This window comes from Cydia pomonella, chromosome 3 (genome assembly GCF_033807575.1).
Source record: "Cydia pomonella isolate Wapato2018A chromosome 3, ilCydPomo1, whole genome shotgun sequence".
Taxonomy (NCBI): Eukaryota; Metazoa; Arthropoda; class Insecta; order Lepidoptera; family Tortricidae; genus Cydia; species Cydia pomonella.
The window spans coordinates 1,561,065-1,576,356 of record NC_084705.1 but is presented as its reverse complement, the minus strand read 5'-3'; the positions used below and the strand labels follow the sequence as shown (position 1 = coordinate 1,576,356).

Sequence of the window (15,292 nt, the reverse complement as noted above, 5' to 3'; positions counted from 1 at the left end):
TATTTTTGACCCGACCCGACACCCAAATATTTCCATCGTGTTCTTTTAATGGTAATTATTTGCTGTTTTAGATATAAGCACAAATTTTAACTGGTTGAACTACGAGCGGTGTCCGAGACTGAAAAGTGATAAAATTGATAAGTTAGACCTAACTATGTATAAATATGTATAACATTAGATAGCTCATAATGTAATACAACTTCTACTTATAGCAGTAACAGTATGTAACAATATGTATTCTCTTCGATAAGACATACTTTTTAAAGATCTCAAAGTTATGTTACGCTGGTTGCCTCAGGGTAACAGGCAAGTCTTGTAACCAATAAGAATGTACGAGCAGTGCCCATAGTTAAGAGGCGAAACGACGAGGTTGTCGAGCCCGCCGCGATATCGTACGCTCTTCAACGAGATCGCCAGTACACATAGTAATGTGTATAAATACAAAGTGGCGTGACTGAAATTTCTTCTCAAACTATTACGTCATAACCACCAAAACAGGCCTGAGGAAAACCAACTTTACATTTCAGCATTAAAGCGCAATTTTAATCACGTCTTAATTACAAGTCATTAGCTCATTCCGTCAAAGCTTAAACAAACGCGTCGCGATTTAAAATGAATTGAAACCACATAATTTCAAGGTTCAAATTGCAATGTGCGTGCGTGATATATCGTGTTTCAATTATTGAAGAAATCCATCAATGAAGAATGGATTCTGTTTAAATTTAGATAGAGTCTAAATTAGATAGGCGGTGATCGGAATGCTGGCTGATGAGAGAGAACGGTGGCGAGTACGGCATGTGTAATTAATCTGAACATTCAATCTATACAATAAATACCTACGGTATGTCCTTCGTCGAGTAACTGGCGAACTGGTCAATCTAGACTCCCTTATTGATTACTTTATCGATGGAAAACTGACGTTCGCCCTTAGGTAACCTTTTGTGTTGACGTACGATGCGTTATTATTTAGTGCCTGATTACTGTAAGTGTTCACTTCAAGGAGCATTCCAACAGCTATCCCGTACGGACGCATTTTATTTCCTGTGTTGCGACTTTTCGGCGTTTAAGGCGCTCTTATAGACAGATTTTAGGTTTTTGAGGGGGTGAAGCAGACGAAGTGGTACAGCAGGCAGGCGGGCGCCCCGCGCGCCGCGCTCGCAGCAAGCCTACGTCCTTATTCTGACGCCATCCGTATTCTGGTTTGTTAGTTCTGGGATCTTTTCCGGAAATTTATATTGATTATGATTTAAACTTAATGAAATTAAAAATTTGATAATTATATATAATACTAGAGTATAACGCGGCAAATTGAGAACCTAGTAAAATGATACCAAATCGTTTTGTGTCGAAATAATATTACTTACTAATTCAGACAAAAGTTACAATTGTCTGCTTTAAATCATATATAGATTCCTACCTACCTATTCAAAACTTAGTTGACCTTAAAAATGCAATAGAAGTCAATTTCGGGCAAGTAGTGAAAAAAGGAAGAATACTAGCAAAGCTAAGTAATTTGTGGAAGTGAACGTAAAAAGGTAGCATGTTTTTGCTGGTATTGAGATAACTGAAAACATAAGCATAATAATAAAAAGTGTGTTTTAGTGAATAACGCCTTTTTGATGGCTATGTCGCCAGTCGCCACTTTGGGACCTAGTCTAGACTACCTTCTTGACAGATATCAAAGTCACAAGGTACCATTTGAATAGACTAATTTTTACGAAAAAAAATGTACCAATTTATATTAATCCATAAATTTTCCAAGAACATGAACTTAATATGTTTAAAAACATACAAAAAGTAAAAAAATAAACAATTTTTTTTTGCGGAATTGACTTAAACTTGTACATGAAATTCTTCTTATGACCTCAGGAAGGAATACGTGGTTAAAAAAATTCCGTTTCCTCACGGGCACTTTTTATGACTTAACCTTTGAATTTTAACAATTACCTCCAATCATAACTTTGTTTTGTGGTGTTAGTCATTTTTAATAAGGAAACTGGAAAACTGTCACTGTTGCTAGGTTTGATTAGTTAGGTGCATGTGGCGAAATGCATAAACATTACAATAATTTAACAACAACAAGGACAACTTCAACAGAAGGACATGATGTCACGATCCTCAGCATTGAGGGACCAAGAAGAAGAAGACAATAATTTAATTGTTCTATTCGAATAGCGTATTTAGTGCTTATTCTAACGATATATGCTTCAATATATACTTTTATACATAGATAAGCTTAAATAGTTGAATTTGTAATATTCTCTAAATCCGCGCTGAACACCCGACGGGGCCCGCCACGAGACTACTTTTTACGTTTTGGCTTCTGCCACTTGAAGGGATATACTATAGGCCTTGACTAGTGATTCATTTCAAAATAAACTATTTTAATATATACATATTACACATAAGCACCCTAATGCAAAAATGAAGAAAATATATTTTTCGTAACTTTCGATCGATTTTTCCACTTATATTTTGTATTGGCAGGAAAAATAGTAAAAGCATATCACAAAGACATAACAATGTCCAAGGTTTTAAAGAAGAAGGTAAAATTGGCTGAGACCTGAAATTGACGGCAGAGTGTCATCGAAATTTATACTTGCAAAAGAAATAAAATGTCACCAGTTTTCATTTCATACAAAACAGAAATAGCATGGTATAAAAGTATTATACCAAACTTTTACAAAGGACTTTATGTTTAACATTATCAAAAATGGAATTTAGTGACATTCTTGAATTTACAGAATAATTAACCAGTGAAATAAAAATATTGGCGAGAGGTATAAATATATACGAACTTCCGAACCGAGTACTTGCAAAATTTTGAATGGAATTTGAAGGGTAAATATTACTCCTGCTCACCTTACAAAATAAAATAGTTGATAAATGTTGTAAATAAAGTCTTAAGTGTATACCATATGAAAATTAATAAACCAGAAATACCAAACAAATTCAACACTTATAACTTAAACTATTACAGCCATTTGAGCACTTCCACAAAAACGTGAAATGGTACCTTTCACTAAGCACTATTTAAATCCCTCATATTTAAATCCAGTATATCTCCTGCATCCTGTATGTGTTAAAAATGAAGCTGTTCCAATATAATGACTTATATAAATGAAACAAGCGGATTAATTTTATTTGTTTACGTTTAAAAATAGGTATTCAATTTGATTATTACTGTAATAGCCATTTAAAATATTATTTTACCTAAATTGATAATTAAAAGTAGGTACCCCTCACGAAATAAGTACTACTGAATTTTATACATGTATTTTACCTTCCTCGTATTAAAAATGAAAAGTAGAGTGTTTAACTCGGGTGCAAGGCACCATTTCATCATTTGGTTAATCGTGGCTGTATGCCGGACAGATGCGTGTGTAAAACTTGTCAAAAAAGATAATATGACGGATGGATGTCTGAAATGTCAACGTATTTAAGAATCAATTAGCTTAAAAATTAGTTTTTTCTTCGTAAGAGTGATGAAAACATTGTGTGTATAACATATTTGTGTATTTATAGTGTGATTATCCATTTTATGTAACGTCCGCTAAACTAGCACAGGTCCGACGCTGACAGTGGTCACGGGCGTACTGGCGTACTGACGGTATTGCCGCGCAGGGTAACGTTTAGTAGACAAAATGTTGAATTCATAATTATGAATGAAAAATTTAACGCACCGATAAACTGACAAGCAAAATGTTAAAGTTACTTAAAAGCTATTGAATGAAGTAAATTTCATATTGTTATTCATCATAGTACTTCTAAAATATCGAAATAAATACAGTTTTAAGCATATTTTCAAAGCAAAAATCTATCGAGAAAAAGATGAGCCATCGTGTTTCTGACAAGCATACGGCTAGTTCAAAGACTGAAGTTATACATACTAGAAAATAATCGATGAAATCTTTGTACAAGCCTGTAAATATCGATTTAAACATAGCGCATTTTACTATACACCGCGCCTTAAAGCAGGCAATTATTTTTCTGCGCATATTTTTGACAATTAGGCACAGAAAAGAAAACTTGTACTTAACTGAGAATCTTTAGAAAATTCGCGTTTGTACGGGACAAGGGTAGACAATTTCATGGAATGCTCTTTCAAGCCAAATCAAACGAGTCTTCTGGGCCAAAACCGCGAAAATCTAAGTTTTCTCTGCCACTCTAATTACGTCTTAGTGAGAGTAAAAGAGAAAGATTCCCGCAATTTGCGAATTTCAGTTTTCGCCTTCACCTTGCTCGTAATGATGTTCCCTACATATTTCTGGTTCTATAACCTAACCAAAACAGACTTGGAGTAAATGTTATATTACCATCATTCGACGCGTGAGGAAGATGTATAGATAAATAGAAGCTACATGCAGTTTTTGATCATACCCTAATACCAAGCGTTGGAGAAAATTAAGCGGAAGATTTTAACCCAATAAAAGATACACTATAAGTAAATAGTTAACAAAATATGATGACTAAGTGCTTAAACTACGTCAGCTTAAGTCGACTGCATTCCAATATTTCGAAACCTTTTGTATGTAAATAAATCTTTAATTTTGTGTTTATTACCCGTGCTTATATACTTAAATGATGACTTAAGCAATAAGCATATAAGTACAGTCGACCAATTTGGGTGCATGTGTGTTACCTTAAATGTTTTATAAATTACAACAGTTATGATGTGTCAAATTAAATAAGTTTGTTGGTGAATCAGTATCGCTTGTAATCGCCGAATAATATTTTTGAGAATTTATCATTTCATCGCCAATGATTTATGTTCAATTCTATAATGTAGTTAAGACTTAAGACATATCATATCTAAACATTTAATAATTATACCATTTGTCTTAAAAGTGAAAATAAATATTAAATCAGAATGAAATCCAGTCTTAAAAATCATAATATGCGAGAATTCTCAAATAAAATCGGTGTGTAAAATAAACAAATAATAAATTAAATTTAAAATGCTATAAATCAGAGCGGGCGAGCTAAATAATCTGGCGTTTGGTTCGCGGGAAGTGTCTCAAGGACGGAAAACAGGAATGAACCAAGACTTCACTTTTAAAACTAGCTTTTGATTTGACTACATAGACTTTAGACTTAAAAAACGTGATTACGTTTTATTTTGTTTATGAGCTCCCGATATTTCTACGCAGTTACATGCATCTTGTTCACGGGTAACTGGAGATGTAAACAATATAAAAGGTAATCACAATTCATATCTCGATCGATTTAAGTGTAGTAAAACTAACCGTGAATCATTCAAAACTGTTACATAGACTTTGTCTGAAATCCTAGCTATTGATTCATAAATAATACATGTAACTTCATCCTTGTTCTTAATTTTAAAATAACCTTAATAATCCAAATACGTATTATTTTATGATGGAAACAAAAGTTAAATTAAACATGCAAAAGGGTTATACACATTTTTTAGTATGCTCAATTTGTTTGCGTCTTTCCTGTAGACATCGCAATATAAAAAATAAAAACTCATTTTTACGCAGCATCCTTACATTCGCGTCTGTAAGGACGTTTTATCAGCACTCAACTAACAAAACGGGGCTACTCGTATATGTACCAGAGTCGTTAACTTTTATTTTTATTGTCCACAGAAGTGATATTTTTCTAATATGTTTAACCCAAAAAGTAAGGTGCGTGAAATTCTAACGATACACAGTAGAAAACAAGGTGAAAACGCCACGGTAAATTAAACAATAACGCACCCCACCTAAAGCATCTAAAATTCGAAAAACGAACGCGTGTGAATCGCTCGAAATAGCCCGCCCGAATTATAACATGGGTGGCGCCAGCGGCGGCGCCGGCGCCCACGCGTTGCTTAGTGTTGTGTAGTGCTGCCACCTGTCGGACAGCTGCGTCTAGCCTAGGAGCATGTCCGGATCCAGACTTTAATGACAGCTCATTTTGTCGCCGGTGCAAAGCATAAGTTTAGATTTGATTTTAGCTTTTCAACTAGTGCAGTTTGCTAAGGCGGGTATCCATCAGTGATTCTGTACAAACATGCTTATGCCACACACTGGTGAAATCCCGCCTTATGACATACTTAGAATCATACGCTTTGTGAGTGTCTTCCTGGAAGTTTGAGAGCCTGAACAGATGAACAATTTCAAATTCCAACAATAGTATCATAGGAGGAAGATTGTCGCTAAATTGTTTATAATTTTTCCCAGATGGAGTTTTCAATGTCACTTTAAACAGAAAATAGTGAGAATATAAGCACATTATGTCTTAAACTCGAATCATCACAAATCTTGGAGACGTATCAATACGAATAAAAAGAAAAAAGACGCCGCCAGTGAAGAATCTCAGGCTGTTCATCAACTAGAATCTGCACTTTGATTTCCAGCCAGATTATTACGTGCACAAGCTGAAATATTACAGTCCGGCTGGTCCAAGTCCAAAAATTCACAGGGATCGTTGACTCTCCGAGATAGAATGTAGAATGTGTGACGCGAGTGGACCTTGTCAGAACACCGGAAACATTGTGTTGCACACGGAAGGAATCCGTCGCCATGTTAAGCTAAAGGTTAACCTATTTTGGATCGGCTTAGATGTAAACAACAGTACCGTTGAACATAGAAAACTAAGATACTAAGTATTCCCACGACAGTGCTTTCAACATTCGCTTGACGTCTCTAAAATTCAATTCGTCTTGCGTCAATCGCATGCCATAGCGATTGCTACGACGCATGTAACTTAATAGCATTACGGGCATCCGTTTCAGGATGCCATACCCATAACAAAATAATTGGACTTATTTATGGTGAACCGAAAATGAACAACTCCAAAACACTATAAGCAATAAACGGATAGCAATGCAACATACTCATGACATGAACGAATGTTCGTAAAAACTCCATTAGAAATTAATGATTCCATCAAGTCACAGGATGAGGTAAAGTAATAGCCAAATGCTCTATAAGGAGGCAATTGAAATTCTCCTCACATGGGCAGTCAGACGACATAAGACGCCAGAAAAAAGTTAATTTATGCCCGTTCGAAATAAAACTGCAATTCCTGGCTCCATTGACTTTTAATGTCAAACTAAGGAAGTTTCACGTAGAGATGAATTACTAATTATAGTTAATTAGTCTATACATTGGTGGACTGACCGTTTCGGCGGCGGTTCTTTAGAAGAATTAATTAACACTCATTAGTAAAACACCAAATGAGCAGAAATTTTGTTTCCACACAAGTGATGTTTTCTTGTGAATTTCGTAGTGGGAAGTGTGATTGTGGAATCTAATCATTACACAAATACGCTGTGTGTAATGTGCAAATTCTTGCATATTAATTACGGAATATATAACGTCTAATTCTGTGTTTTGTCAATTACAATACAATTTATACAGTTACAGCAAGAACCAATAATGTATACATTTATATTATTGTATTTAAACTCTAACATTTCTTAGATAGGATTCTGAGACCATAAATTCTTAATCTTATGGTTGTTTCCTGCGATTTATCAAACATTTCAGGTGATAAATATGTTAGTTCATGGTACTGCAAGTAATAATGTTATGATTCACATTATGATGGAGACAAAGTATTGTTTGTTTTAAAACTGTTAAAAATTATAGAAATTTTAAATGCCTAGAAGCGGAAAGACCTCAATAATAAAACCTACTCATATTGATGACGAACGCTGACTGGTATTAGATAATTCTATCTATATTACTTATACTTAAACCTGATGACGTGTTTAACTTAAAAAGCTAACAAGAGAAAGTAGGTATAAAAGATTGAATCAGACAATGTCGAGTGCGCAGGAGCGTCTCATAATGCAAAATCCCTATTTTATTGCCTTCGCCTAGGGCCCTCAGGTTTTCCTGGTAATATCTAATATAGCTTGATTTAGTGACTGGTTTGTTGGTTATACGACCGGTGTCTCTGGGCCCCTCCGATCGCTTTGCTAATAAACACGATATTTTTTCCAGTTTCGCAAGCACGGGAGCCGGTTCCGCTCAGGCGCCTGTCAATGGGCCTCGCTCAATGGTTCTCTAAACATTCGACCGATAAACGTCTAGAAAACCATAGAGCGTTTTAATACCTAAACTTTAAATACACGACGGTGCCAGACTTCCGTATAAAAGAGTCGTAAACAACGTCGATAATAAGACAGCCATTCACAAATCCAACAAAACCCAAAAACATCAAACAATCGAAAAAAAAACCAATCACGAAAATCGAGTTGAGCTTACGCAGTGTGGTGAGCGTACCTGCGCCGACGCACCCCCCTCCGGCGGGGCCCCCGCCCCCCGGCCGCGCCGCCCCGCGCGGGCGGCTGCGCGGCGCGCCTGGCGCCGGCGCCAGCCAGCCGACAAGCAATTATGGCTAAATAAATATCGGCCATGCCGCCGCCGACGCGTCGCTAACAGATGGATTCTTATACGGTTATATCTAGACGACATCATTAAATTTTGGCTGTTGTAATGGCCAGGTGAAATGGCGTGTGGGCACGGAATCACTTGTAAATGGTGGTTACGAGTCGATAACGTCGTCAGCTAATTGCCTGAGTAATGGACACCGATTTTGTTGTATCGGGATTAGCGGGCGATGTTTGTCGGTGAGGCAGCGTCGCGGCGTCGGCGCCGATAAGATAACGATCCCGCGTCGCGCTGACGCCGGCTCTCATAAGAACATTTACAAATAAAGGCCGCCGGCACCAAGATTGGCGCCGAAACGCGAATAAACGCCTTGAACATAAACTTACGGTACGTTCGAGCGATTTGTGCGAGAGTTTTGAATTTTCGAATTTATGCCCGCAATAAAATCGCGGAAAATGTTGCAAACGCGGCAGGTGCACACGTAACAGCTGTAAGTAAAGCTGGTGAAGCAAATCTTTTACAAACAGGTTCGTTTCATAGTTTTACCGAAAGACGATGACATAATAATTAAAACGGCGCTGCCTAAACTCGGGATGACAAATGATCGGCGTGTCAACCTGTAGTCAAGGGAAAAAAAAACAGAAACAAAAGAACGGTGGTTGAAAAAGTGCACGTAAGTCGAAAGAATGACGATTAAGACGGCGTCGACGGTATATTTAGCGGCGTCTGTGGGAACCGCCGCGAAAGTTGACAAAAACAGTGGCGGCAGTCGCGAGCCTCGCGTTGTCGCAAAAAATGGCGCAGGTGAGGTCCGCCGACAACCGACATTACCTCCGGATGTGCTTACTGCACCCATAAAGGAAATTTGAGATGAGATTACAAAGAAGATTCCGATTGAGCACAAGCTAGACGCTAAATCACCAAGATACAGACAGTAAATCAACTATGCCCGTCAATAATTTAATGATATTAATAAATATATCGCTCATGATTAATGTAAAGACACTTGTCAGGCCACCATTTATAGAAGCTAAAAACTTGAAATTTTATTGACCACGCTATCAGATTATTCTCACGGACAAGCGTCTATATGGAGAGGCATTAAGTATTTCCTCGGCTTTCTTCTTAATTAATATGCTAACAGGCATTGTCAACACACCTACGTGGCTCCTAAGTACTACACGTGGTGTGGGCGGCGGCTGCGCGTTGATGTCATGGCCACTCATTACTTACAAACTGATTCCGTAGAGATTGACATCGCGGTTAGTTTTGGAATCGAATTAAGACAACTTCAGCTGAATCGTGCTACCTTTATATGGCACAATCTGATATAAGACAAAAATTACCAGCATATATAACATCATCTTTTGTATTTTAAACTTATGGAGAATTTTTAAGACTATAAATGTCCATTTAAGAATTACAGACAAGAGATAAATAGAAACTGCATTCGATACTTAATTGATAACATCAAAAGCTTACACAAGATCAAAAAAACTATGAAGTCGCAATCGAACATTAAAATTCTGCAGTAACAATTCATAAAGCGAATAGTTTAGGACTAGAATTTTGACGATTACAGGTAAATCTCTTAAAAATAGAAATATTGAACACCTAATTAACACCATCATGAGCTTAAACAAGATCCAAAATAACGAGGAAGACGCACTTGTGGTATGTAAATAGCTAGAGCCCTGAACCGAAATATATTGAAAGCAATTTGGTTCATGAGTATGCCGCATTCCACACCAATGAGAAACAAATGAAATATGTTAACATGTCAAACGATTATGTCGCATATTTAGTCGGCATACCAATTTACAATGTCGTAACATTAAACGAATACAATATCATTGAAATATATTAAAAAAATATTTGTGATTAACATAATATAACGCAATTTGGAGTCCCACGAAAAACCTTTACTTCATAATTCAACTTCAAGACCTTTTAGCTAACCTAATGGAATCGACAATGAGTAAGATTGTTTAATTTCATCTTGTTTTTTAAACTACACGCTATATTCATTCGTTTTATTTGCTTTATTTTGTTCAAACTCGCGATACCAATATTAACTATACACTAAATGAGCGCGTGCTCGGTTTTACAAGTTCTTTATCTTGTTATTTTGTGAAAAGTATATTTAGATGTTTGGTAAAGATTTGATAGAGAATTAGATATGCACGATACACTGAACAAAAACAGTGATTACATAAGGTAAATGATTACATAAGGTAAAAAAGAATAGATAGCGAGAAAAGTACTGGCATTGTTTGAAAAAGGAAGCTTTTTATTTGGTACACTTGAAACAAAAACCGATCGACTATAACGTACAAGCCCGTCTCAGCATGGTAGCATTTTTTAAAACAAAAAAGTCGTGTACAAAGACGGGCCGCATTTTCTTGAGCCGGGAATTAAAAACTTGACTTGGCACGCATTGTGGACAAGTTCTGCTGCTTTTCATTTTGTGCCCGTCGTTTTCAATTGGCATTTCTTCCATTAGCTTAGCCGTCTTCTAGATTTCAAAGAACTTGATTAAACAGAAGACGTTTTTTGTATTGGAACATAATATTTCGTGGTGTTTTTTGTATTGGAACATAATATTTGTACATTGTACAACAAGTATGTATGAATGGGTCGATTACTACAAGCAGTTTGTTTGCGAAATTATGATTGTTTTAACTGATTTTAGGTAGCTGTAGGTTTATTATCATTTTTATTTTATTCCACTCCACAAAAATATTTCTTCAAATTCAACACCAAGGGACTAAAAAGGGTTGAAAATTTTCAAAGACTTCTATGCAGATCTCTATAAAAACCGTCTTCTTAAAGCAAACCCTCAACAATATTAATTTAAAACTTAGCAAACCTTAAATATTGTCTCCTAACAAATATTGGATAGGGGAAACAATTTAATCAACGATTTTATATTTGAGAGTATAACGCTAGTATAATCGAAAACGAGATTCTTCGTAGTTTATTTCGCGATCCAGCTGGATGCGCGTGCGTCGCGTCAGGGCGGCGCCGGCGCGACCTTGCCTGCTATCGCCGAGTGACCCTCGCAGATTAGCTGATTGCAGGGTTACCATGCCGGTTGTATGGTGACTAAACCATACTAAACCCAAATAAATATTGCCTTCTCAAAAGATTTTGATCTGAGTGAAAATTAAAGGTACAATAGACATTAGACAGGTGCCTCGAAAATTTCTGAATTTGATCTAGACTAGTTAATGTTTAAGATTTGCCTTGCGGACGGGTGATTAGCAGATTGGCTGATACTGTCATGCCACTAAGCACAAAATCACGACCGTAAAACCATAATTCATCCTACTGTAGTGAAAAATCTCGCAACTACAGTCCGAAATTAACACGGATGTCTTCGCTTTGACGTGGCAATTATTTGAATGTCGTAATTCTTGGTTCGATTTTATAACTAGAAGAAAAACTCACACCATCAAAAAGTACATTGTATTTATACTTAATTGTGTATTGAATTAGACTATAATTTGGTGCTTTACAGCAATGAAAATTCAAGATTTGCCCTGCATTTGAAATCAGTCTTAACAAGAATTTTGCTGGTGCATCAGACACTACTTCAGGGTTCGTTGTGTCATTTTTATGGGATAATGATGAAGAAAAAGGAATGAGATCCTCATATTTTTCGAGCCAGCTATATTTGTACCTTTTCTATCTTCTCTCAAAGATCCCAGGCTTTTTGTTATTTAGATGGATGGAGATGCTTGATTTGTCCAATCTTTCTTTTATACAAATGCTTTTTGATTGGAAAGTTTCTATAAATACTTACAGAGCTATGTCGGTAATGGCGATATTGAATGTCAAAGCTAAATAACTATGACCCTCGTCCGCATACTTATTGCATCTTCCTAAATTAAATTAGCCTGAAGAGTCATGTCCTTTTGTTAAGAATAATAGGTTCTTGACCAAAGAAGATGAGCAATTTGTAGCATCTTAGTTAACACTATTTAAAAAGATAATATTTTTGGAGTATTCGTTTTGTGTCGGCATGGCATTACCCAAAGAACATGCCACCCTGGCACCAAAGGTATCTTTGGAGCGATTAGAAAAGAGAGAAATTATATCCGTTAATAAGTATACTTAGATCCATTAAACATAGACCCTGCGATATTGAGCTGTAGATTTGTTAGTCAAGTTGTTAGTATATAATACATACAGGACAACAAAATGGATATATCAGAGTACTATCAAATAGCTACGTGTATTTAGTAATGGCAATGGAGTCATCTGTATAGTACATAGAAACCATTTTCAACCATCTGCTGAATCTGCTTAGACAAGAATTCCTTTTCTTTTTTCTCAGAACTAGCTACAACAGCCGCATACAAATGTACCTTTATGTATTTGTTATATATGTAGTGTTTTATGGCAGGTACAATTATCTTAAGTTTCGTCAATTTGGCTTGATTTAAATTCGTCTTTGAACTTCTTTTAGCGTGAGTAATAAATGTTTGTATAAGTAAAACTAACAGAATGGAATTAAATTGTAATCATCAGCTTTATATTATGAATGGCGTGGTTTTAGATGACACGTAGAAACATGAGAATCCAGAATTTGATGATAAAGGAGTTCCAGCAAATAATGAATGGAACGATTAACTGATTAAAGGAAATTATGATGAAATAATGTTTTGTTTTTGTAGTATGATAATAAAGTTTGACAATTAGAAACACGTGTCGGCTGAACACGTAACGTTGAAATTGATAATAATATGTTATACAACAATTGATGATCAAACGAACTTCTTGAAGTGAAATATAATTCTTGTTATATGCTCTTATGAATGATCTAATGGGCGTCTAAGTGAAGTCTTATAAGAAATATTTCAATATGAAAGCCTCGGACACCATTTTTGTAATGTTTTTTAATGGTTGGTATAAATATACTTATAACTTTTCAAGCTCAACTATTATTAACCTAGCTATTCAACTTTTAATGGATATATATTGGATCTACCTACACTTCTATCGAAATTTTTTAACTTTAACCGTTACATTTAAACGTACTATCTTTAGTTTGATAGCAACTTCTTCACTTGTCAGCAACCATAGTGTACATGGTGCTTGAAAAGTTTTTGATGTTTTTATAATGTAAACTCCTGTTCTAACATGAATTGGACTAGATGGCATTGAATACGATGTAATCATAAAAACTGGACCCTTTGGATTTTGTTTAGAAGTTTTAGAACACGTTCAGACGCTGATGTAAGCCACTAAAAATAGACGCGCACGGAAATGTTTACTATCCCTCGTAGATACAACCAAGTAACCACCAGTTATCAATGATATACATCTTTTAAAAGATAAATTCTACAATTTGGATCATACTTTTAGAAAAAAATTTGCTTAGTCTTTGATAAAATAAGCCAATTTTCAAAATCAGCGTGGTATTTGACGCAATTGCTAAGTATTCCCAAGCTTCATATCTCAAGAACAATCTAAAGGTTTACATTGACGATGGCAACACTCAAAACAACCGAAATGAAGAAAGCAATGCTTGACGTGACGTCACTACAACGTAACGAAGCTGATACAGAGACAAACAGTAGTGATAAGTGGTGATAACGATTTGCACTGATACCGATGCAGCAAGCACGTGAAGAAAAATCCAGGGAATATGCTATTTCAACGCAGAACACAGCACTGAACACTTCACTGTTTACTTCACTTGTTGCTCGGGTCAACGCCCTTCACGTACCGGGTTCCGACAGTCTGCTCCAATGGTGAGGATTGCAGCAGTTCTGTTCCCGGCACACCGGGAGGCGCCTCAGCTCGTTGAGGTCCCTCAAATCGGGGAATCTGAACAGTCTGGTCACAACTAGTTTGAGATTGGGGTCCGCTGGCACGCATTCTGAGGCGGCTGGGGTGTCCAGCGCTCGGGAGAGTCTCCTGAGAGTATCGTCTGATATGTGGTTTGCGCCGGCGGCTGCTAGCCGCCGCCGCAGCGCGCGTCTCCGGAACATCACATGCCGGCAGCGCTCACGAGGCGCGGGACGGCCGCGCATCACCCGCGCACGACATTGCTCGCCGCGTGCGCCCGCTCGACTGGCCGCGTCCGGCCACTGACGCGGCGGCGCTGTGTTGCCGGCGTCAACTTTTTAATGGCAGAGATAAAAGTTTGAGTTTCAATGTCTACAAGTTGAATTGACGCCGCTTGAACTGGAGCGACCTTTTATGTCCCCCAGATTACTAAGTCTTCGTGAGTGCTACAACGACAGCAGTGTAACTGCTCAAAACAAAGTTATTATTATTTATTTATTCACAGATTGTATTTTATAAAAAGTTATATTTATAAGAAATTGAACGTAGGTAAACATTATTAAACTAATTTTTCAATTTCTTACTAATGCGATCTTTTCAAAATGTCTTAAATATCAATTGTCTTAAAACTTAGCTAATATTCAATGTGTATTTTGTTTCCGAAAGAAACTTTATCAAAATTTCATTAGGTACTTTAAATGTTTAAAATCTTTTTTAACAAATTGTAACATATTATATAAAACTAATCTTTGAAACTTATGTTCAATTTACAAAAAAAAAATAATAATAATAATACTTCTACAAGTACAACAAAACTTAAACATATATTATATATGTCTCTCTGAATCTGTATGGATATGATGTTCGTTCTTGTCTACGTAACAGTGTGATAAAATGGTATCATTCACTAAAAGTGACAGTTATTTTATCATGTGGATAAAGCCATCTGTAATACAATCTCTGAATAAACATACAGAAAAAAAAACTACGAAACCCATTTCTTAGCTCGGCTTACTGATGTACAGTGAGCTGCAAAATTGCATGGAAAGATTATGAATAAATTCATTGATAAAGTCGCCATGCACTTTTACGGCTGATTGTACAAGTTGCAGAAAGTTTCTAATAACTTGCAAAAATTCTCGGAAATTTAA

General features: G+C 36.3%; 1 protein-coding gene and 1 long non-coding RNA gene across 2 annotated transcripts in view; one reads left to right on the top strand and one right to left on the bottom strand.

Annotated features, from left to right (window-relative positions):
- The window catches only part of LOC133515735 (mothers against decapentaplegic homolog 6), a 53,863-nt gene extending 39,283 nt beyond the window's left edge, over positions 1-14,580 (bottom strand). The window contains exon 1 of the mRNA XM_061848304.1: positions 14,080-14,580. Within this exon, the coding sequence (XP_061704288.1) occupies positions 14,080-14,386 (307 nt within the window). The 5' untranslated portion in view covers positions 14,387-14,580. The remainder of the gene's footprint in view (positions 1-14,079) is intronic.
- The window catches only part of LOC133515749 (uncharacterized), a 182,562-nt gene that overhangs the window by 81,964 nt on the left and 85,306 nt on the right, over positions 1-15,292 (top strand). The gene's annotated exons all lie outside the window — the stretch shown is intronic.